The 25,168-nt window shown below is 45.7% G+C and overlaps 1 protein-coding gene across 1 annotated transcript in view; it reads right to left on the bottom strand.

Annotated features, from left to right (window-relative positions):
* Dock5 (dedicator of cytokinesis 5) overlaps window positions 1-25,168 on the bottom strand; it is a 186,693-nt gene that overhangs the window by 63,495 nt on the left and 98,030 nt on the right. The window contains 13 exon segments of the mRNA XM_051160588.1: window positions 267-450; window positions 1,494-1,597; window positions 2,262-2,334; window positions 4,099-4,197; window positions 5,533-5,657; window positions 8,755-8,880; window positions 10,686-10,828; window positions 13,724-13,799; window positions 16,578-16,634; window positions 16,637-16,660; window positions 16,663-16,702; window positions 20,607-20,688; window positions 22,143-22,300. Of these exon segments, the coding sequence (XP_051016545.1) occupies window positions 267-450; window positions 1,494-1,597; window positions 2,262-2,334; window positions 4,099-4,197; window positions 5,533-5,657; window positions 8,755-8,880; window positions 10,686-10,828; window positions 13,724-13,799; window positions 16,578-16,634; window positions 16,637-16,660; window positions 16,663-16,702; window positions 20,607-20,688; window positions 22,143-22,300 (1,291 nt within the window).

Here is a 25,168-nt window from a genome sequence, read left to right on the forward strand (position 1 = left end):
TGGGTCATCCCCCTCTGTGACAGGCTGTGCCCATGAGCTAGCAGCTAAAATAAACTTTCCTTACTCAAATTGCCTATATCAAGCATTTTGTCATAGCACTTGGAGAAGTAACTAATATAGCCCTGAGGAGCAGAGGGCAGAATCCAACGGCTGAGCATCCTGTCTCAGAAGACCTGGTACCACATGGTCTGGCACTATGAGTTGAACCAAGGAGCCAATGAGGAGCAGAGCAGGACCATCCATGCCCGTGTGGTCCCCGCACCTACCGTTCTGGGTGAGCTTCGTGGAGCAAATGAGGGTGGCAATCTGAAAACTGTCCTTCGTGCTGTCTTTGCTGGGTGTGAAGACAGATGGGTTTCTGGATGCTTGGAGTTCTTTTTCTTCCATCTCTGCTTTGGTCCCAGGCAGGCTCAGATAGTATTTAGCATCTTCCATTTTCTTATTATCACCCTGAAAGGGAAGCAAGTTAGAAAAGCTAGAAACTGCACAACGTCTCTCACATGCTAGCGAGAAATACTCTGCCCTAGAAGAACATAACCATTCTTAGTAGGTGTATGAATTTATCAAACTATATTTATAACCCTATATAATTCAGGCATTATCTTCCTATAGAATTTGCAGCAGACATAACTTTATCATGGAATAATAATGGAATAAGTTGTGACCCAGAAACCAGAACATTCTATTCTCTGCCAGAAGTAAATACACGCATTATAGATTAAGGTTGAGTTTGAGTCTCTTGAATTTATTTTATTTTATTTTATTTTTGAGACAGTGTTTCTCTATGTAGCTTTGGCTGTTCTGGAACTCATTCAGTAGACCAGGCTGGCCTCGAACTCAAAGAGCTCCATCTGCCTCTGCCTCCCAAGTGCTGTGATCAAAGGTATGCTACGCTGCCACCACCGCTGCCGCCGCCGCCGCCACCACCACCACCACCACCCAGCTCTCTTGAACTTATAAATAGTCATGTGTATACTTCATTGGGCCAATGGACAGAGAAGTAGCTCCCTACAGATTACACAACTACTCATAGACTACCAAGATGCTGAGGAAAGAAAATGTTCACTGGTGAGGCACAACTCACACAAGCCATGCATGAGCTGTCTTCTGCCAGACATTAGTGGGGAAATGGTATCTGCCAGCATGTACTTTAAACTCTAATCTCAGTAGGTGTAGTGCAGGGAATAGATGGACATGGACACACACACACACACACACACACACACACACACACACACACACACACACACACACACACACACAGAGAGAAAAGCAGCAGGGCCCGGGCAGCAAAGGAATGGTGCCTGGGTCACAGTGATATGAAAACCACGTCCTATCATACCCTGCCAGGTTCTAGCCAGGCACAGCCCCACACTGTCTGCGTCACTCTAATGATGGGCAGCAGAGTCAGGGGCCCTGCCCTCTACTAATCAGGACCAAGGCATAGCCCCACCCCCCAACAGCAAGATGCTCCTGGAACACTCAACAGCCACCTTGTACACCACCAGGTCATGCCTCCCGTCCTGCAGGGTGGTGCCGTCCGCGTTCATCAGTTTCACGAAGGCCACCCCAAAAGCTCGCTCTGATTTATCTCTGGCTGAAAAGACAGAAATACATGACTGAGCCGTGTGGGCAGACAACAGGAGGTGATGGCTACGGAGGTTAACTTCACATTAGCTCCGGGGTGTAATGTTAACCATAGGATAATTAAACACAGGTCAGCAGTACGTTTGCCACCCCCAAACTGAGAAAGCCTGCTGTTTCACATATGGCTGTCTTCTGTATTGCCTAATAAATAAGAGCACCATCTAACTTCATGCCTTTTCCATCCAATACTCTCTCCACACACCAGGAAGGAGAACTCTCAAATCAAATTCATTCACGGCAACCCCCTTACCTCAACCCCTTTAGCGAAGTTGGGTGCGTGACTCATACTCCGAACTCCATACTCCGAACTGAGGCAGGAAGAATGAAACCCTGAAGCCACCCTGAGCTACATATCAAGACCATGTGTCAAAAATAAGCAGCAACAGAAGTATAGGTCTGGGGATGTGCCTTTATTAGGAGAGCACATAACTGTGGGTTCAGTCCCAGCATTCAGAAAAATAAAATCAAATGACCATTTTATTTTCCTGATACCTAAGAATTCTGAACTAAAGTTGCCAAATATCTATTTTTCAGGTATTCAGGTATTCACAAAGCATGCCAGGAAAACAGTCCATTTTTCAATGGAAGTGTGCCAAACCCACCCTAATACTTACATTCTTGAGATGACCTGTGTCGGAAGGTAAATCTTATGTGGCAGCGGGCGACCTCCTCTATAGCAATGAAGACCTGCAGAAAGGGGAGGAGTCGGAAGGCACGGCTCATCTGGAGTCAATCCTCTCAACTGTAATGCACGCTGTTGGACCCAGGACCACACACATTTACATGGCACAGCATGATGTCTTGACTGCTTTAAGCTTTCACCCTGTGCTCAGGGTGACTATACTCAAAATCCTTCCTCTTAACTATTCTGAGAAAGAGACTTAGATTTGACGTTCGTGTTTTATCCTGCAGAGGCCGGCTAGCAGGCTTCCCTCTTGCTAGCTCGCTCGCAGGCTTCCTTCACACAGCCATTCCCAAGACTCTCAGAGAGAGACCACTCTGCGGTTTATCACAGTTTCAGAGCTTAGACACATTATGTACCTGGCACTCAGAGGGACAAGACCTGGATTTTGAGGTCTACATAGGACGCTTCCAAGTGGAAGTCTCACGCAGATACAGTGGTAACCATAAGAGAAGATGAAATAATACCAGGGTGGGGAAGTTTTCTGATAGTAGTACGGGAAGTTACAGGAGACAGTGTAACAGCGCTAGTATCTATATTTAGCCAGGGTTCTCTAGAACGGCTAAAAACACATTCTGAGGAGTCACATTGCCTGAGCCACATAGGCAGGACCAATGGTATGTGCCTTAAGTCTCAGTACTCAGGAGGCAAAGGAAGGTGGATCTCTGTGAGTTCAAGGCCAGCCTGGACTTCATGGTAATTTCTAGGACAGCCAGAGTTACCTAGTGAGAACTTGTCTTTAAAAAAAGGAAGAAGAAAAAAGGGCACAATACAAATCCATATGGACAGCACCATAAAAAAACACAGACTACAGAAGGATGTGAAAAATAACTGTTTCCTAAAAGAGATATGAGGACAATGTTTCTGTCTGTGGATTTTCGGCTTGGAATTCATAGGATACTGACAGTGGGAAATGTGCAGCCCAGTAATGAGAAGTGACCAGTTTTACATTGACTCCAAGGCGCTCCAGGTTCCTAATGGTCACATCTCTTCTCTGAGCCGGCCACCTCTTTGGGAAAAGGTCATAGCAATACCCAATTGTCTAATTTATTTTGTGTTTTTAAAAGATTTATTTATTTACTTTATGTACATGAGTGCTCTGGTCCTGTTCATACACACCAGAAGAGAGAATCAGATTTTATTACAGATGGTTGTGAGCCACGATGTGGTTGCTGGGAATTGAACTCAGGACCTCTGGAAGAATAGCCAGTGCTCTTAACCACTGAGCCATCTCCCCTGCCCCTCCGATAGTCTAGTTTTAAGGCCACTGTGAGCCCACGGAAAATGCTGGCTCTGAAAGCACTTTATATTCAGGAAACGCTTCCTTACACCGAAGAGGCCCAGCACATTTGGGCGGGGGGCCAGCGAGAACGACACGTTGGGAAGCTGATGGCAGAGCGCGAACGTCTTTGCTTGTGCGCAGTGTTTTAGCAGCCCACCGTCTTATTACAGCCACAAGCATCTCTATTCCAGTCTCTATACATTTGTGAATGAGAACATTGTTTCGGAATGTTGGGCTTCTTAAAGACAGATGCTCTAAGGACCTCTCAACTACTGATTCACCTTTTGAAACAATTAATTGAGAACTTCATACAATGTATTTCAATTAGACCCCGCCCCCTTGCCCTACCTCACCCTGTCCTATTCCCTGTTCATCCCTTACTGAAGCCTATCTGAAACTTCCAGATATGGTTAAGAATGATTTGGGACTTAAAAAACAGACAGGAATCTAAATCAGGGCCAACAGGAGTTAGAAACAGAGTTCTCACCTTCACCGTCTCATACCAGCAGGGTTGCTTGACTTGGTAATACACCACTGACTTGTACTCGGAGACGCCTTCGTACCCAGCACCCGGATGAATGGCTTTCTTTGGTTGGAAAGACACAAGTAGAAGATACTAGTCATGAAGAGTATGGCTTCTGAATGTACAACAGGCAAAAATCAATTCAAAATCAGAGGCCTGGGGGATATGAGAAGAGCCTAGCAGCACTCATCCAGATTTGCACCGGGAGACTTTACAGGGGCAGCAGGTGCACTCGGCACGCGGCATGCGGTAAAGCCTCATGACGTCAACAAATGCTGCCTGGGTCCCCTCAGCCCCAAGTCCTGCATGCCATGACCTGCAGGGTTTTTTACTGAATATGTACACTTTTCTGCTTTTAAAGAAACATAACGGCCGGGCTTGGTGGTACCCGCCTTTAATCCCAGCACTCGGGAGGCAGAGACAGGCACAACGCTGTGAGTTCCAGGCCAGCCTGGTCTACAAAGGGAGTCCAGGACAGCCAAGGCCACACAGAAAAACTCTGTCTGAAAAAACCAACCCCACCCCCACAAAAGAAACATAATGATTGAATTAGAGACATCAAGAACGGGGTATCTGAAGAGCATCATTCCCTGACCAAGACTTTTACTTGTAGATTACAAAGCAATTAGGCAGAGGCAACAGAGGCCTCCAACTGGCCACCTGGTGCCCTGACTCTCTGAACTCAAAATGAAGATGTCCTTGTTTGTTTGGCCAGAAAGCTGGCAGAGTCAGGGGAGCTCCAGACTGGAAGTCAGGACACTCACCTGAATACCCTTATGGCTTTGCCTCTACCATCCGCATTTCAGACAAAATGCAGGTTCCTAATGACTAACACTGGAAATGAGCATCAGCTGACCTACACCAACGGTGCCTTCAGTGTCAAAATGTTCTTCCAGGTGGGTGTGCATTGAATCCACTGGCCCAGCTGATGGCAGTGCTCCTTCCGAGGCCTACGGGACACCTCCACCACTGTGCTCAAGCTTATTGTAGCCACATGGCTTGAAAAAGTCAAAGAACATAAGACCCTAAAGTCTAAGGGGCCTGCAATATCTCTGCACAGGGGAAACAACAAAATAGGTCTAAATGGCCCCGAGAGTAAAAATGTCCGGTGGAAAATCACATGTTTATCAAGCTTTAGGTATTTTGGTTTTCCTTATGAGAAAGCAAACATGCTCCTGCATGCCTGTGGTTCCCAGCACCCAGGAGGCAGAGGCAGCCTCAGCTACCTAGTGAGACCCTTTCTTCAAAAACAGAAACAAATCAAGTAAGAACAAAAACCCAGGAAAGGAAGAACTAAACCCCTGGTATGGGGAGTGCTGACTGTAAGTAGGGACAGCGGGTCAGCTGCTACACAGAGCAGGTGTGATGGCGGTGGGATTTGTGGGGGATGCTATGTACCTCCAAAAGGTTGCCTTCCTCATCAAACACAGACATGGTCACCTCCACGTTCTTAGGTGTCTTCTTCTTCCCCTTGTCAAACTCCCCGTGGATGAGGGTGACATAAATGTCATTTCGAACATCCCCTACAACACGACAAGCCCTCCTGTGAGTGCCGCTGGCTGAGAGAACTCACCTCCAAGTACCACAATATAACACACAAGAGGTAAACTAAACATGAAATGGTCTCGTTACAGTAATGACCTATTTATTCCACAGAAGTCTTTCACTGCTCTCTCATTCCACCTTTCAGTACGTATCAAGATGTCTTTGATGTGCACGTTTTATAAAAATTAATTTTTTTCTACAGCTGCCCCTAAATTCACAAGCTTCTGAGTATTTCTCCTGCCTCCAGCTCGGTCCCTCACCTTGTAGGAGTGCTGAAATTACAGATATGAGCCACTGCAAAAGGTTTTTTGGGTTTTTTGTTGTTGTTGTTGTTTTTGGTTTTTTGTTTTTTTAATGTGGGCTCTACAGGTCATCCAGGGTGTAGGGTAGGACATTTTATCCACTAAGGCACCTCAGGGATTTAATTCTTTTCGATAGTGATTCTTTGTTGCATTTAGGAATATATGTCTAATAATTGCACATAATATTCGGCTAGGCAATCCATTAGATTTTTAATAGTGTCTTCCAGGCATCTTGTTCATGCGGCTAGCTGGATGTGAGCATGGTTCCCGGGAAGACATAACCAAGGAACACCAGCAGCACACTCACAGAGACAGGCAGGCGCACTGAACGCTGAGAAAGGAATACTTGGTTAAAAGAAAAGAAGAGAGTAATCTAGTTGGGGGTAGTAAGAGTACGCAGGAATCTTGATGGAGGAAGGAGATGGCTAGCCCGCCTGAAGGCCAAAGGAGGCTTGGTGCTAAGGAAGCGGACAAAGACAATTGTCAGGTGAGTATAGGCTATTGTTGACAAGGAAAGCCAATCTATTAGGGGCTGAACTGGGCCTCTCTTTATTCTTATGTAGAAACCTAAGTCCTTCGGAATGCCCGTATTGGAAGACAGAACATTTATTTAAAGTGAAATCGGGTTATTTTCCAATATGACTGATGTACTTATTGGGGGGGGGAGGGGAGGAGAACACACAGACACAGAGGAAGAGAAGATGGCTGCCTGCAAGCCTAGGGAAGATCCTCCACACAGACACCTTGGTCTTGAATACACGGGGCCTCCAGAGACCTGAAAGAATAAATCTCCACTGTCACGGGCCCTTTTCTGTGGTGTTTTGTTAAGGTAGCCCTCAGCAACTAAAGCAGGGTGTAAGGGCCAGACACTGAAGAGTGACTAAGGGTGTCTGGAGAAAGCCCCAGGGCAACCAGCAAAACAGACTGCAGTGTCCCTCAGGGAGAAGGGAAGACAATGTTCAGAGGAGGGAATGACCCATCAACAGTGTCAGCCAGGCTGACCTCCAACTCATGACCCTCCTGACTCACCCTCCACAGTGGTCAGATTACAGGCAGGCATGCACCAATGAGTCAAGCCAGCCACTGTCTCCTCCCTCCTCCTCTCTCTTTCCCCATCAGGTCTAGGAAGGGAACCCAGGGCCTCGCTACACTAAGCAAGTGTCACCACTGAGTGACATCTTAAACCCATGCACTTCTGTGCTGTAGAGCTCCTGAGGTGACCTTGCTGACATCCACGGAACAGCACGCAAACCACTGTCCTAGATGGCATTTTAAAGGCTATCACAGCCCTGGTGTTCTGAGTCAACCCTGCTGATAAAAATTATTGTAATATTTCCAAGATAAAGCCAATGTGTCTAGAAAATAAATTTTTCTGTTTTCAGACGCCTGTCTTGCTTAACAGTAAAGCTGTCTGTAGAAGAGCATATTGTCAACAGTTACTTGTTGAAACAGTTAAGACAGCTGGGTGTGGCAGTGCATGGCTGTTGGCCTAGCAATCAGAGACCAAGGCAGATAGGTTGATTCAAGTTCCAAGTCGGCCTGGCCTCACTGAGAACCTGTCTCAAACACAGCAACTAAACAATGAGGAAGCAAAACACTTCCCTCGAATGTTGGTGCTTTTGTAGTTGGTGAAAAGCTTTGCAATGGATCTGTTCTTATGAAAAAGAAAACATAACATCCTCCCTTTCTGGAAACGCTTACTCACTCATTCTGTGAGTGTTCACGGAAACACCCTTCATTCTCAGGCAATGTGTATGTATAAAAACTACTGCCTCTGCCAGGCATGGTGGCACACACCTTTAATCCCAGCACATGCGAGGCAGAGGCAGGTGGATCACTGTGAGTTTGAGGCCGGCCTGGTCTACAAAGTGACTCCAGGACAGCCAAGGCTACACAGAGAGACCTTGTCTCGGAAAAAAAAAAAACAAAAACAAAACAGCAACAACAACAAAAAAAAAAAACAACAAAAAAACCCCCAAAACCAACCAAACAAAACACAACAAAAAAACAAAAACAAACAAACAAAAAAAAATCCCACAAACTACTGCCTCTTAACTTCTTGATGATGAAAAGAAAAAAATCTCAATTGCTCCAAAAAAAAAATCTGCTCTCATGTATAGATAGCAAGTTGGTCTCTTAAAATTTTTCAGATGTGATATGACTGGCTGTGCACAAGCCTCATTAATACTAACAAATATTAATCAAGTTCCTTACAGTATGATTCCCTTTGTCTACTATGGATATTAGAGAACTAAATGGGTGAAGTCAGTGAACTTGGGGGAATGCAACTGCAGGCAGCCACCAACACGTGGCAACAAAGGTGAGAGCAGAGCAAGAACGGGGAACGTGCAGAATGGGGTGAGCAGTGTACAGTCAAGAGTTCAGGGGAATAAAACAGGGGGTCTTGCAGAGACAGAGCTGAGCACGGGGGCCCAAGGTAGAGGATGGCACACGGAGAAAATGCGCTTGTCGAGGGACTGAAGGCACTGGGGTACCAGTTTGCTCCCTGAGAAGGAAGTCAAGTTGGGGGAAGCATCTGTGAAGAACAGGATGGGGAAGAGTCATTGAGAGTGCAGAGTGATTCTTAAAGACCCTTTCCTGATTCTTCCCACTGAACAGTCTTTTTAGGATGTTGGAACTCTGTCACCGGTTGCTTGATGGCATTAGCCCCGAATGACATCCTCTTAGGGATGCAGATTACCTCAACTGTCCAAAGAGAGGCAATCCTTCCTTCCAACAGGGAAAAGAAACACAAAACGAGACTAGTGTGTACCTGGCAGGATGATTTCTGGAAAGCCCATTTTCCGAGCTATTGCTGTTGATCTGTCCACCAGGTGTGAAAAGTTCTTCTGAACCTGTGTGAGGTCACCCGGCAATAACTTTAAGGACACCCAAAGACCTGTAAAGGAAAAAAGGGGACAAAATTCCAGTTCTCTGTAAAATCTTTGCAACACACACATAGAAGCTTGTGAGAGACCTACCAGACACCTCATGATAACACGCAAACCTCCCAGAGTGGCATCAGTCCAATGACACTTCCTTCAGACGCATAAGAGGACTTCCTTAGAAGTCAACAGACTTTAGTGGACAACAACAACAACAACAAAAACCAGTAGAGATTATGCTAGTTGATAGCAAAATCTGTTTGTTCTAAGTCTAACATTATGTGGCAGTGGTGGCAGAAAAGACACATGTATCAGTGGAAACTGTGGGACTACATACACAGCACGTGGCCATTTAATACGATGGCAGAAGCAGAGCACCAGTGAAGACACGACTTTCAGAGGCTGGACACGATGCAATGACCGAGAGCTCCTGTGGCTCTTCCAGAGGACCTGGATTTGAATACCAGCACCAACGTTGGGCAGCTCACAGTTGTTTGTAACATGCCCCCAAGGAATCTGGCACCCTCTTCTGGTCTCTGTGGGCACCCACACATGTAACAGATACTCAGACACACAAAAGTAAATTACTCATCATTTAAAAACTAAGAGGATATTGAAAGGAGAAAACATGAATAGCTGTTAAGTCTCTGAAAATTAAAGGTTTTATTTATTTTTACTTTAGGTGTATGAGCGTTCAGCTTGCACGCATTGTCTTCGTACCACATGCATGTCTGATGTCTCGGGATATCAGAAGGGTCATCAGATGATCTGGCACTAGAAACTGAACCCAGGTCCTCTGCGAGAGCAGAAAGTGCTCTTAACTCCCAAGCCATCACACAGGCCCCAGAATTAATCATTTCTTAAACAAATTCTAAAAGCAAAATAGTTATCCATATATAAACTGAAAGTTTCTACATACAAAGCTACGCACTGAAACAGGTGCTAAAGAGACTCATGAGGAAATAGGACAGGAACACACACTCACGGAGAAGCAGAAGTTCGTGGACAGTTTGTAAACCAAAAACTGGGAAAACTTAAAAAAGATAGAAGAATAATTATCTTCCTTTAAAAAAAAAAAATCTGAGACGGGAGACCAGGAAACTCATATCTGTTAGATAATACAGACTCAAAGTGTACATTTAAATACATGAGGACCAGAGCCTGCTTGGCACCTTCCAGACAGGGAGGGCGTGTAGGGTGAGCACCCTGAGGCTCAGGACAGGTAACACAGACCATACATCTGTGCTGAAGCATGTTCCTCACACTGACCCAGAATTCGACCTCTGAGAGACCCTGAGCAGGGCCCTAACACGGGGAAAGCTCCGATACAGAAAGAGACACCACAGGATGACTTCAACCGACAGTACCGGGCAGTTAGAAGATACTTAGGTGCCAACCCAGGGAACTGGACCTCATCCCTACCCTACCAGGCTAGATGTTAAAATGGGGTCACCCTGGTCAAGCTTTACAAAAAAACTGAACTGTTATCTGGCCTTCTGAGAAATCGGGAGACAAAGATTAATGGCCGTCCTACTGAGGGCACAGTGTACATTTCACTCCACATTTTGTTGGCACATTTACTTGGAGGTAACCCTGGGAACAGAAGGTAGACAAAAAGACCGACCGGAGAAATGTCTGTACCACAGAACTACTAACTCAACCCTGATCCCACCAGGGAGGGTGAGTGTCTGAGGCTCCTCAGGAGGAGATGTCTGAGGAGGGCACTGTCCCAGGGGAAGGGACTGTGAAAGTGCAGGGCCATGATGGACCTTACTCTGGGATGCTCCCTCCCTCCCGTCCGCCAGGGCCAACTGCGTACCTTGCCCTTTGTGATTCACTTCCTTTGCAGCTATCACTTTATTTAAAACCGAAGTGAGAGGCTCATTCTCTCCGATCACATGTGAGGTTATCAAGGGTGACATGATGAGCTGTCTCTGGCGGATGTAGGTTTCCATGGCGATTCTGCGGAAGACAGGGAAGGTAAGGAGGAAGCCGGAAGTAGAGAAAGTCTCTCAAGTGTGACTTGAGAACATGCAGCTCTTATGGGAGCAATCTGGAAATATAATCAAAATCCCTCACCAGAGGGCTCTGACGTCAAATAGAATTTACAGGAATCACTGTTTTGGATTAAGTGCCTGCACGGGCCCCAACAGACCAGGCTACAGTCAACATGGAGCCCCCACCATAGTACAAATACAAAAAACAACTGTCGCTAAGTAGAGTATCTACCTTCCAAGACGTTGAAAACTATTAAATGTATATTTTTAAAATAACTAGGAGCAACCTCAGGAAAATAGGAAATCTACTTGACATATGTTCCCACACTATTAACTGCAAACGTACAAGGCTTAAGACTGAAAGTGGAGAATTCTTGTATTTTAAATATAATTATGTATAGTACATTTACTGTGGAAAAATAGGGAACGACAAAAAGTGGGGTGAAATCATAAATAAACCAATAGATACCATCAGCTAATTGGGCGGTACATTCTTCACAGAAAAGAAAACTTAAGGCTTAATGTTTTTTATTCATGTACTTTTAGTGTGTGTGTGTCTGGGTGTGTGTATGTGTGTGTGTCTGGGTGTGGTGTGTGCCATGGCACTCATGTGAAGATCAGAGCACAACCTGTGGGGGTCAGTTCTCTTCTTCCGCCATGAGGGACCTGGGGACTGAGGTGAGTTGTCCAGTGTCAGGTGCCTTTTCCTGTTGAGCGCACTGTAACAATGTATACACAGATGAGAAACACGGGTTTCCTTTCAGCCACCAAAAGAATGCCTAATACACTTTTAAGAGCTGGCCACGCCCCAAGCTTAACTTTGTTTTCAACTGAGTTTCTCTGATCCTTTATGGATCTGCATACCATTTCTTTGTGTGTTTATTTCCTTCCTATAATCTAGTTACTCTCCATTATATATATATATATATATATATATATATATATATATATATCAAGAATATTCTTCTAACATATGTTGCAAATATTTTCTTAGTTTTATTCCTATATATAAGTTACAGATTGGAGGAGAGTTAGCCCATCAATTTTTCTATGTTTTTTAAAAATATTTTTGTTTGAAAATATTGATGTGTGAATTAAAAATAGCTTTCCAGAGCTCATTATTATATAAGAGGTTCTATTGTCCTGTAAAACTTACATTTTTAAGCTGTTCAATTTTACACTTGTTTGGAGTCTGTGCTGGCATATACTGTGGTACTAGAGATCACTGACTTGTGTTTCTTTTCTTTTCTTTTTCTTTTTTCTTTATTATTTTGTTCATTTTCTTTTTTTTGTTGTTGTTTTTTTGTTTTGTTTTGTTTTGCTTTTGTTTTTGTTTTCAGGTTTTCCAGACAGAGTTTCTCTGTGTAGCCTTGGTTGTCTTGGAACTCGCTCTGTAGACCAGGCTGGCTTTGAACTCAGAGATCAGAGATCCGCCTGGCTCTGCCTCCTGAGTGCTGGGATTAAAGGTGTATGCTGCTACTGCCACCACCCAGTTGACTTGCGGGTTTTTTGTTTGTTTGGTTGGTTGGTTTGGTCTTTTTGTTTTTTTTCGAGACAGGGTTTCTCTGTGTAGCCTTGGCTGTCCTGGACTCGCTTTGTAGACCAGGTTGGCCTTGAACTCACAGCGATCTGCCAGCCTCTGCCTCCCTCATGCTGGGATTAAAGGCGCGCGCCACCATGCCCCTCGTGACTTGTGTTTCTTAACACTAAGTAAGATTTAAAAAAGGACTTTTCTCGTACAGTTATGCCTTTCCACCATTTGCATATGATTTGCGTGCATGTACATATACATATATGATTTTTTTTATTTACATGTGTGTGTTGTGTGTCTGGGTGAGTATCTGCCACATGTGTGGAGTTGCCTGCAGGAGCTACAAGATGCAACAGACCCTCTGGAGTTACAGGCGGTTAGGAATCTCCCAATATATGTTCTGGAACAAACTTCAGTCCTCTGGAAGAGCAGCTAGTGCCGTGGGCCACTGAGCCATCTCTCCAGCCCCATCACTCACATGAATTTTAAAAAGATCCTTTCACTCAAATATCCTGAGGCTGGCTTCTAAAATTCCAGTTGTCCTATCAGCCTGCAGTGGCCAGTGCAAGTTAAGTGAGACAATGTCCTGTAACTGGCGCGTAACTCCTGATAGATATGGGGGTCATTTCCAGAAACTATTTGGCCTCTTCCTGGGCCACCGTCATGTGTGCTGAGTGGCCACATTGCTCCCACTTGAACTTGAGATAATTACAGGGGCTTGTCCCCTTATAGCCCACAGGAGCAGGGATGGCTCCAGGTCCTGCAGCCCAGCATAGAGCTTGGGTCAAGTTCTGCGCTTATCCTGGCCTGTGCGACGATACTGGCTCCCCTAGTTCCTCACAGGGACCATAGCAAGCCCTTCCCACTCTTCCTGACGAACCCCTGGCTACTATGAGTGTGCTCCCTGGACCAGCGCTAACAGCCATACTCAGAAGCTCGTCAGATGCAGTCAGACCTACCAGAGTAAATGTTCACTCTAACAAGTTTGCCCTGACAATTCATATACATTATCCAGTCTGAGAAGTCTTGAGACCCTTAGTTAAACCTGCTCAACACAACAGAAGGCAGATACACTATGGCACCTCTTGACAATCAAATGACAACACTCTCTGGATCTCAGTGCACATCTGTTTTATATTCCTCCAGTTATTTCTACTGAGTCAGGATACTCTCTTTAAGTCTTCTGCAGAGGTCCCAGGTAGTCTTCCAGCGGAAACGCCTTTACTTCTCCAAAACCAGAAAAGTTCCTCCCTCCTGCTTCTGCATCCATGCCCCACAGAACGGCTAAGCTGTCCCTCCAGTCGCCGGGGATAAGTGCCAGATACTCACTGCTGAAAGGGGATAAAGTGCTGCTTTTCTTCATCATCCACCCTCCCGTGTATGATATCAGTAATATCCATCACTAGGAGAGAGATAAACATCATTAGAGGCCTCCCTGAGCTGTAGAGAAAAGGAGGGTATCAGCAAAACACAGAACACCAGAAGAAGCAAGCACCAAGCAACAACAGTTACCTAATAGACCACACCCAGTGGGGCAACAAGTCATGAAAGGCTCAGATTTTCTCTATCCACTGCTAGAGGATACATCTTTAAAACTCCGAAAGACTGAGTTGCTAAATTCCTCAGAAACATAAGCCTGGGTTGTTTGTTCTTTATTTTTATTTATTTTTTATTTATTTATTTTTTGGTAAGCCTTCACTGAAAGCCATAGAGAATACATATTTGCAGCAGGCCTGTCAGAAGAATTAACAGTCTGGAGAGAAACTCAAGATTCAAAGTGGCCACCTGTGTCTTGATGATTTGATAAACTCCTGGTTTCTATAACAGCATTAAGAGCATCAGAAAACAGCCACCAGCAACTGGTCCACCCACACCCTATCCCAGGAGAGCACTTCAGGAGAGCCAGGTGGTAAGTTTGCTGCATCCACTGTCTCATTTACACAGCTGTGAGGAGCACTCCCCCTTAAGGGACGGGAAGGGTTAACTTGCTCTTGGTCACAAGCTTTGTTTTGGTTGTTGGCTGTGTTTATTTGTTCTGTTTGCTTTGTTTTGCAGCATTGGGATTTAATCCAGGACCTTGCACACTCCCGGGAGGCAAGGTACCAATGGAGCCCACAGGAGCCCACATGGGCACAATCAAGTTTGACCTTTTTAGCAAAGCCAGGGTATGAATTCAGTGACCACTAAGCCAGATCACACAACCAACCTCGCCCAGCTACATGCGGAGGATTAATAAGAAAGCTGCAAAGCTGCTGCTGGCTGACATGAGGCAGGACCCTCTGAAGAGGTGAAACTGCTTAATAAATCACAGTCTAGCCATAAAACACACATTAGCAATCCATTTCTCCACATCCCAGATAGATTGTCTGAAGACAAGAGCCGTAAGTACTGAGAAACACACTCAGACAATAAGGTCCACTGAGCCAGGGGATAATGCTGGTGCTAGCTGCGAAGGAGCGCACAGCTGGGCATCACCTGCAGCTTGCTGTTCTCCTTACAGGATCTTATTATTTTAAAAAGACTGCACCAAAAGCCACGGAGGATCTCATCGGTTAGTGTCGTCATCTCATGGCACCTAACTTGGGTTAACGACTGGCATCAAGGCTGATTAAGAATTAGTCCTCTCTGCATCCAGTACCCCAGATACACACACTCTCCCCCTCTCCCACACACACACACACACAGATACTAATATAGCAAAGTACACAAAAGCCCCTGGTTTAATATTTTAGTGTTGTTGGCCTGTTATGAATGGCAGTGACCTCTAATACATCTTTATTTTATAGATAAATAAATACATTGCCATGTGGAGGGCTAGACAGACCTGGGTTCCTTGTATCTTTTGAAACTCCACTTTCATACCTGACAGCATAGCAATGCTAAGCAATGCAGGGTAGCACATACCCATAGTTTCAGCACTGAAAGGCTAAGAAAGCCTGTAAGCTCCAGGCCAGCCGGGGCTACAGAGACTGTGTCTCAAAAAGCCAATCAAAAAACAATACTGTTTCCCTAGGCACTCCTTGAGCAGCAGTGATGGGAACAGTTCCAAAGACACGGCACATAGACAGTCCCATGGGACAGGGAGGTGTCCTTATCCACGGAAGCACCAGGTTAACTAATGAATGTGGAATATCTGGCCCTGGTGCCAGGAGCAAACTTCTGACATTTCATGATGACTTTCAAAAGCACCACTGATCCCTGAGGGTTGCTTTAAGCTAAGGGCCCTCCTGGAAGACCCTCAGTGACACATAGTTTGCCTTTGAGAGCTGAGTCTCCTAAGCAGGGTCAACACTTTGCAGTGGCTCACAGTGAGGCGCCAGAGCACATGGTAGCAAGCAGTCCTACTGTGTGTGAGACACAGTGCTGGCCACAAAGGAAACACAGTCAGTGGTTACATGGGTCAACAAGACTCAAGAAGAGAGAACTGGTCATCCTGGGGCATGAATGCTATGTGCCGAAGACCAACTATTGACAACATGAACCATTATTTCTTTAGACAGCCCTCCCTCCTGCCATCTCGGTCTGCCCTCCAGCCAGCCACCTACCTTCTTTTCCCTATCTCCTCTCATTGCTTTAAGTGGCGATTAAATATATGTTGCCTGGAAGTTGCCGTCCTACCCATCTTTAAGTGTACGGTTCAGTGGAAGTAAGCACGCTCACCTGAGAAACCATCACCGTCATCTGCCCCTAGTGCGCTTCCCTCAAGAAGCAATTCCCTCCTCTGTTTCAGCCCTGGTACCCCATCCAGCCGCCTTCCTGAACCAGACTCTTCTAAGTAGCTCATAAAAGTGAATCCTACAGAGTTGGCTTTTTTTCATGTATGGCTTATTCTGCTTAGCTTAACGTCTCCATGTATAGCCATGTGGTGGCATGAGTTGGAATTTCCTTCCCTTTAAGGCCGAATAAAACCTCTATTTATCCATTCATCTACTGTGCACACTTGAATGGCATATTCCCCCTTCGGCACTGGGAGCGTGGTGTTTCTTTGACACCTTTCTTGTCAATTCTTTTTTTGGAAATATGCCCAAAATGGGACTTTGCCAAATCTGTGATCAGATGATGCGGAGGTGGGGGGGTGGGGCAGAGGGGCGGTGTCCACAATTAGGTCTTTTAGAAGCTGTGAGAAAGAGGGTCCAGAAGCTGTGCCACGTTCCTTGGCCTCTGGGCTTTCCTTGTACCTGCCCCAATCCAAAAGGCCTCCGGAGGCCACAGGTGTGTTTCTTTGCCCTCTTCAGCTCATGCGGCCCACGCGGACAATCTGGCACCGAGGCTGATGCGTGGCCGATGAGGTCTGTGCTTGCTGAGGTCCTGAAGGCAGAAGAGCACACAGAGAGAAGTTGGTTGTGCTGTCCTGTCCTGCTCGGAGGCACGCTACCCACGCTGAGACACCACAGCAACGCCTCTTCTTCCCGCCCTCCCAAGGACTACTGTAGCAGCAGAGGAAATGATTTTCTATTTATCTAGAAAATGTGGCCTTCCGTCCTGGTCCCTATTTCACATTTCTAGACGAAGGCCAGGGTCAGTCTAACATCTGTAGTAGAGAGGTGGGCAAGGAGTTAAAAGCCAGGGACATTTCTGACACTTCAGGTCTTTCCGCTGCATGTCTCATGTCTTAGTACAAGACACACGTCACTGTCAATGACATAAACACTTGCATGATGCTAACATTCACTGAGCATCCACAGAAGGCCGTGAGAGCCCAGGCTGCCCTTGATCTTGCTATGTAACTGGTGGTGACCTTGTACTCTAGATCTTCTTGCCTTCATCTCTCAGCGCCGGATTACAAATAGGTTCAACGGCCCACCCCTTCTTACCCCCAGTTTCATCTTCTAAACATCTTGGAGGCAAGTGTAATCCAGGCATGGTTTTGTTGAGGTTCCTTACCCACATCCTGAGAAGCCCTCTCTATGAACACTGAATAGCAAGTGTGGGGGGGAAGTGCTCTTGTTTGCCGCTGAAGCTGGTGTGTGTGTGTGTCTGGTGTGTCTGTGTGTATGTGTCTGTGTGTGTCAATGTGTGTGTGTTGTCTGTCCTGTTCTGTGTGTGTGTGTCTGTGTCTGTGTCTGTCTATATCTGTGTGTGTGTGTGTGTGTGTCTGTGTGTGTGTGTGTGGGTGGTCTGTGTGTATGTGTCTGTCTGTCTGTGTGTGTGTGTGTCTGTGTCTGTCTATATCTCTGTGTGTGTGTGTGTGTGTCAATGTGTGTGTGTGTCTGTCTGTCTGTGTGTGTGTGTGTGTCTGTGTCTGTCTATATCTGTGTGTGTGTGTGTGTGTGTGTGTGTGTGTCTGTGTGTGTGTGTCTGTGTGTATGTGTCTGTCTGTCTGTCTGTGTGTGTGTGTCTGTGTCTGTCTATATCTCTGTGTGTGTGTGTGTGTGTCAATGTGTGTGTGTGTCTGTCTGTCTGTGTGTGTGTGTGTCTGTGTCTGTCTATATCTGTGTGTGGTGTTGTCTGTGTGTGTCTGTTGTGTATGTGTCGTGTGGTGTGTCAAGTGTGTGTGTGTGTCTGTCTGTGTGTGTGTGTCTGTGTCTGTGTCTGTCTATATCTTGTGTGGTGTGTGTGTGTGTCTGTGTGTGTGTGTGTGTTGTGTGTGTGGTGTGTCTGTGTGTGTATTCTTAAGGAAGGGACGAGTGACCAGAAATGAGCTTATACATCTCATTCACTTAACATCAAAAATAACTTCATTATATCTCAGAACCCTTTTATGAAACAGCAGCCCCAGCCTTCTTACTGAATCAAGAATTACTTTTCAAATAACCACTCCAATCTACGCCCTGTAATTTGCCGGAGACACATTACAGAGACAGCAATATACGCCAGCCGTCACCTGCCCTGACTCTCTGCTTGAGGTTCTGCAAAGCATCCATTCCTCGAAATAAAGTCACTGAGTGGCAGGTTCTAGAAACTGTGGCACATTGATATCATTAATAATACACAGGTCATTGATAAGTGAGTTCGAAGAGCTGCTTAATGACCAAGGGCATGGCCACCACAGTTAATTTAATTCAAAAGGCTAGACATGAAATTTACATACTAGATGACTTTCTGCTGGCTGGAAGAGGGTGTGGGGTCAGGAAAAGAAAGAGCAATTGCAGCTTTAATAATAATAATAAATAAATAATAAATCAATGATTTAACAGTACCTTTAAAAAATCTATACATGGTCTTGTAAATGCCATTTGACTGCAGGGAAAACCTAACTTGGTTTCAAAACTGAACAAACACTAAAGTCTGGGGAGGAAATCTCAGGAAGTTCTATACCTGCACGTGCAGGGGTAGAGAGACAGGAATAGCTCTATAGGGACAGAGAAGCCTGGGAGTGTGTCCTAGAGCGAGGAGGCTGACAGAGGGACCAAGACAAGTGGTCTCAGTTTTCCTAGTCTTGGACTCAGAGACAGTAGATGAAGCCCTGGTGTAGGCCGATGGAGAGGAAGAAGAAGAGAGGGAACCTTCACTCATCAAGGTTTCCCAGGGGTCCTGGTGGCCCCAGGGTGTGTCCTTAAAAGTAAGTGAGAGAAGCTCAGAAAGCTCTGACCTAAAAAGAAAACAGTTGCCAGGTCCAAACAACAGCCTCATGCATTGCCAGGCTCCCAAGGCACATGCAGCAGCATCCTGCAGAGCACCCATGCAGCAGCACCCTGCAGAAGCACCCATGCAGCAGCACCCGAGAGAGGAGCACTAGGAATCCTCTATTCAGAGGAAGTATTTTTTTGGGGTGGGAGGACGGACGGAAGAGTCTGGATCACATTTGCCCTCACCATGATCTTGGTCTGAAGCTCTTCTTCCAGTTAGCAATCTGCATGGCTGACTCTCTTCAATGCCACTGTCTTCCTCAAATGTCTTTTACTTATGTGTTTTGGAGTGCTGGGCATTGAACCCACAGCCTAGTGCTGCTAAGGCACTCCCAGCACCTGATCAATCTACTTAAAACATAAGCTGCAGGCCCGGGGAGATGGTTCAGTGTGTAAATTACTTATCATGTAATCCTGAGAGCCTGAGTCCAAATTCTCAGAACTCATGTAAAGCTGGGTACTGTAGCACACACCTGTAACCCTCATGTTCCCAAGTAAGGCAGAAGCAGAGACTGGAGAATCTTTAGAATAGCCTTTTATATGAAATGACAGATGACAAAGAGACTCTGCCTTAAGGCAACGTGGAAGGTGAGGATTAACACCAGAGGCTGCCCTCTGACTTCTGCACTTGAACTATGACACCTGTGTTAGCACAGGAACACACACACACACACACACACACACACACACACACACACAGCTGAATACACATATATGCATGTAGCAACAATTAATGAAATAAAGAGGCCATCATTTAAAAGAGAGCAAGGAGAGGTATAGGGGGAGGGCCTGCAGGAAGGAAAGAAAAGGGGGAAATAATGTAATTATAATCTCAAAAATAAATTTAAAAATAAGAGTAGGAAAACATTTCCATTATAATAAAGTCAATAAGCAAGTATAACTAAATTGAAAACAAAAGTTAAATAAGTAAATATACAATTAAAACATAAGAATCTGCCAGCAATACTTTGGCAAAGCCCCTGAAGCACTTCAGGATTGTAGGTGTTGCTTATATTTATTTACTTGTGTCATCATTGTTTTCCACCAGCACAAAAGCTGCTCAAAAAACAGCTCACAGGGCTGGAGAGATGGCTCAGTGGTTAAGAGCGCCGCCTGCTCTTCCAAAGGTCCTGAGTTCAATTCCCAGCAACCACATGGTGGGTCACAACCATCTAATGTAACATGATGCCCTCTTCTGGCCTACAAGCAGACAACACTGTATACATAATAAATAAATCTTTAAAAAAAAAAAAAAAGGCTCACAGATTGTCTCATGTGTGCAAATCAGTATGTTGTACCTTGCATGTGTTCACTAAGTGAATAAATGACTGGGTCACTCCTACTCTGAGGACAATGATGGCTTTCCTTTTTACTTGTATCCCCCAAAACAGGAAGAAAATGATGAAACAGAGGTGAGATTGGACTAATTACATAGCTCCACGGATAAAGACACTTGCTGACAAGACTAAGGACCCAAGTTCAATCCCCAGGTTCCTACGCACTGGAAAAAGAAGCTGCTTCTGCAAATTGGCTTCTGACCTCCACACACTTATGTCGTGGCAACACATCCATACACACGCATACTCACAGACATAGAAAATAAATGAAGACAGCAAGTGTTTATGAAGGAGGGCGGGACTCACAGTGAACACTGCTTGGAGGTTGTTCAGCCTCTCGATCTCCTTGGGCATCCCATTACTGCCCCAGCGAATTAGGTAGTTCTCACTAGCAGGAAAAACCGGAAATGAGTGTTAAGGAGAAGCCACCCGGGGCAGAAGCATCCCGTCCCATGGCGAGGTGGATCCTGGGAAAGCACAAACGCACCATAGCCCTCAGCTTCTGTCTTTGAACGAGTCCTTGCTACAGGGACATCTACACAGTGACAGACACTGCTCAGGGTGGCCCAGATATGGGATCTCATAAGCTTCTTTTGCCTGGGGTCCGTAGTCCATCTCAAATTTCTTGTATACAAGCGTCAACTTTGCTGAAGTGACAGCTTAATTTTAAGAGTTGGGCATGGTGGCCAGGTCTGTGAGGCTATGTCATTGTTTGAGGCCAGCCTGGGCTACATAGTAAATCGACCAGCTTGAGATAGTCAATGAACTCATGTCTCAAGAGGCCACATTTATAAAAGCTTAATTTTGTAAGTCATTCCAGATCCATCCTTCATGGTCCATATCACACAAGTAGCGATTTTTACTTTTTGAGAGAGGGTCTTACGTTGCCCAGGCTAGCCTCAAACCCACTGTGTAGCTGACCCTTCTGCCTCCACCTTTCATGTGCCACCCATCTGATGCATGCAACACTGGGGATTGAACCTATGCCTTTGTCAGTGCTAAGCTAGCACGCTCCTAGCTGAGCTACACCTAGGCCCCAGTTAAGTACTTTTCACCACCCTCTTGAAGATTAATCTTCATTTCCTGAGTTGCTCAGTGGAGAGTCACTCCGGGGAGCAACCATGCTCTGGCTATTCCTTATCATCTTTAAACTTCCTCTATGTAGACTATTTTTTTCCCCAGTAGTTTTGGGTTCCTGGTTCAGAGTTGAGCTGAAAGCAGGGTTCCCAAACACGCAGCCCCAACTATGCAGCGATAACAACAGAACCTGCACAGAAACATCATCAGCATCCTTCCCCATGGCCGACAGCTGCCAGGGGAGCTCACAGCTGGTACAGTGCACTCCAAGGGCTTGGACAGACTTATAATGATGGCCATTCACCACTGCAGAATCCTACAGCTCAGTCTCAGGGCCTTGGATCCGCACCGTGTTCCACATCATCTCTCATTCCTCCTGCAGGGCCTTCTGAGTTCTTTATCCTTGTCTCTGTCCTAAGCAGTTTGTCACTCTGTTGTTGTTGTTGTTGTTGTTTTGATTTTTGAGACAGGGTTTCTCTGTGTAGCCTTGGCTGTCCTGGAACTCACTCTGTAGACCAGACTAGCCCTGCGCCACCACGGACAGCTATTTTATGCACTATTAAACACACTATTTATGCATGACAGATTGTGTGAGCTGAAGCCGCATGGTGCCAGCATCCTTGTACAAAGGCATCAGAGCCAAAGGACTTTATTTTCTCCTGTGAGACATATACCTGTCGCAAACCCAGTGAAGAGCTCCTGGACAGGGGCGGGGAAAGACTGTACGTTGCAAGGCCAAGCCCAGATGGCACAGGTCTCCTTTACCTGATGAAGGTGGACTGGTCTGGGTCATACAGGGCCATGGATAGGTCTGCGTCCTCGCCGATGTTACAGACAAAGTTCTTGAAGTTCACGTAGAGGCCATAGGTGTGGACAGTACTGAAGACTGCCTGGCCTCTCAAGTCCAGGTTCTGCAAAATGCTCTGGGCCAGGGGATAGAAGAGAAGACGTGAGCTAATGCTGGCAGAGAAACCAACCTACAAACAAGGGGACAGCTACTACAGCCGAGGAGAAGCACATGCTGAGAACCGAGCAGACGTGGACCAATGATCCCTCAGTCAAACGAGCACGTCAGCATTATCAGATGGCCAACGTGGTCCTGTTCAGGGCCTGGAGCCCAAGTAACTCAGTGAAGTGCTTTCGAAGAGATTGAGGAGACGGCTTGACATAGAATGTGCCTGCTGTGGAAGAATGGAAACCAAATTTGGATCTCTAACATTCATGGGAATCCGGGGGGGGGGGGGGGGGGGGGGGGGAGGGGACGGGGAATAGCAGCCCGTCTGTGGTCCTAGCGTACAGGAGGTAGAGGCAGGATTGTGTAACAAGCTGGCTAGCTAGAGCTGGGAAGCTCTGGGTTCAAGTGAGAGACCCTGCCTCGGTAAACAAGATGAAGAGTGACTGAGGAGTCACTAATGTCGACCTCTGGCTCCCACATTCCTTAGCTACATATATTCTGCATATATTCATGTGGGCCCACACGCAAGCAGACATACCTACATGCATGCACACCACATATATACATGTGAAAAATAAACATATGCTGCCTCAGGGTGATCACTCAGTTTTTAGCAGACTTGGGAAGCTTTCGTGTCCTATGACGGGATGCTGGAGGAAGCATAAAACAGCAACTTGATCTGCTACCCAACTTCACAGGAGACAACAGGTTACATGGAGTGGTTGTCACATATTATCATGACTGCACTCCAGACAGCAAAAGCAATTAAACAGAGAGAGAGAGAGAGAGAGAGAGAGAGAGGAGAGAGAGAGAGAGAGGGAGAGAGGAGGAGAGAGAGAGAGACAGACAGAGAGAGAGAGGGAGGAGAGGGGGGGAGAGAGGGGGAGAGGGGGGGAGAGAGAGGGGGGAGAGAGAGAGAAAGAGAGAGAGAGAGAAAGTGAGAGAGAGAAAGAGAGGAGAGAGAGGAGAGAGAGAGAAGAAACAAGTCTTTCTGCATCCAAACAGAAAACAGAACATCATGGCTGACCCTTTTCTCTTTTTTTTTTTTTTTTTTTTTTGCCTTTCTTCACCTTTCTAATTTTTCATTACTTTCAAAACATCCCAAACATGTCATTTAAAATGGATTATTTTGGAAATCACAAGATTTATACCCAATCCAGAAGATTATAATATAAAAAGTCCTTCCTTTTACCCAGTTCTCCATCCCAGGGTCATCTTTATTTTTTTATATTTAGTTTATTTGTATGAGTGTTGTGACTTCATGTATGTCTGTGTACCATGCACATGCCTGGTACCTGGGGACAGCAGATGAAGACACAGATCCCTTGGAACTGGAGTTACGGATGGTTGTGAAGCATTCTGTGGGTGCTGGGAACCGAACTCAAGTCCAGAGGAATCTTTTTTTTTTTTTTATTAATTTATTCTTGTTACATCTCAATGTTTATCCCATCCCTTGTATCCTCCCCATTCCTCCCCCCTCCCCCATTTTCCCATTATTCCCCTCCCCTATGACTGTTCTGAGGGGATTACGTCCCCTCTATATTCTCCATAAGGTATCAAGTCTCTTCTTGGCTACTGCTGTCCTTCCTCTGAGTGCCACCCAGGTCTCCCCCTCCAGGGGACATGGTCAAATGTGAGGCACCAGACTATGTGAGAAAGTCGTATCACCACTCTCACTCAACTGTGGAGATATTCTGACCATTGGCTAGATCTGGGAAGGGGTTTAAAGTTTACCTCCTGTATTGTCCTTGGGGTGCCTTAGTTGAGCGGGACCCCTGGGCTCAAATCTGCCTCTCTCATATTGTTCTACTTGTAGATTTCTAGGACCTCTGGATCCTTTTATTTTGCTGTCTCCCCATGCGTCTCTCATTTAGAGTCCCAATAGGATGTCCTCCCCTCTGTCCAAGTTTCCTGGTAAGTGAAGGCTTTCGTTGGGACATGCCTCTTGGGCTAGTATGCAGATATAAGTGAGTATATACCATTTGATTCTTTCTGCTTCTGGGTTAACTCACTCATTATGATCATTCTAGCTCAATCCATTTATCCACAAATTTCGGGAATTCCTTGTTTTTAATAGCTGACTAGTATTCCATAGTGTATATGTACCACAGTTTCTTTATCCATTCTTCTACTGAGGGACACTTAGGCTGTTTCCATGTTCTGGCTATTATGAATAAGGCTGCTATGAACATGGTTGAGCAAATTTCTGTGTGTGCTGGAGCATCTTCGGGTATATTCCAAGGAGTGAATAGCTGGGTCTTGAGGAAGCCTATTCCCATTTTTCTGAGATAGCACCAGATAGATTTCCAAAGTGGCTGTACTAGTTTGCATTCCCACAGCATGAAGGAGAGTTCCTCTCTCCCCACATCCTCGCCAGCATGTGGTGTCGCTTGAGTTTTTGATCTTAGCCATTCTGATGGGTTGTAAGATGGAATCTCAGAGTTGTTTTGATTTGCATTTCCCTGATGACTAAGGCGGTTGAGCATTTCTTTAAGTGTTTCTCAGCCATTTGATACTCCTCTGTGAGAATTCTCTGTTAGTTCCAAGCCCCATTTCTCAATTGGGTTATTCGGTTTGGTGGTGTTTAATTTCTTGAGTTCTTTATATATTTTGGATATTAGACCTTTGTCAGATGTAGGGTTGGTGAAGATTTTTTCCCAGTCTGTAGGCTGTCGCTTTGTTCTCTTGACAGTGTCTCCTGCCTTACAGAAGCTTCTCAGCCTCATGAGGTCCCATTTATTAATGGTTGACATTAAGCCTGGGCCGTTGGTGTTCTGTTCGAAGTTGTCTCCTGTGCCAACTATGTTCCAGGCTCTTTCCCACTTTTTCTTCTAAG

The sequence above is a fragment of the Acomys russatus genome, chromosome 18 (genome assembly GCF_903995435.1).
Source record: "Acomys russatus chromosome 18, mAcoRus1.1, whole genome shotgun sequence".
NCBI classification, from domain to species: Eukaryota; Metazoa; Chordata; class Mammalia; order Rodentia; family Muridae; genus Acomys; species Acomys russatus.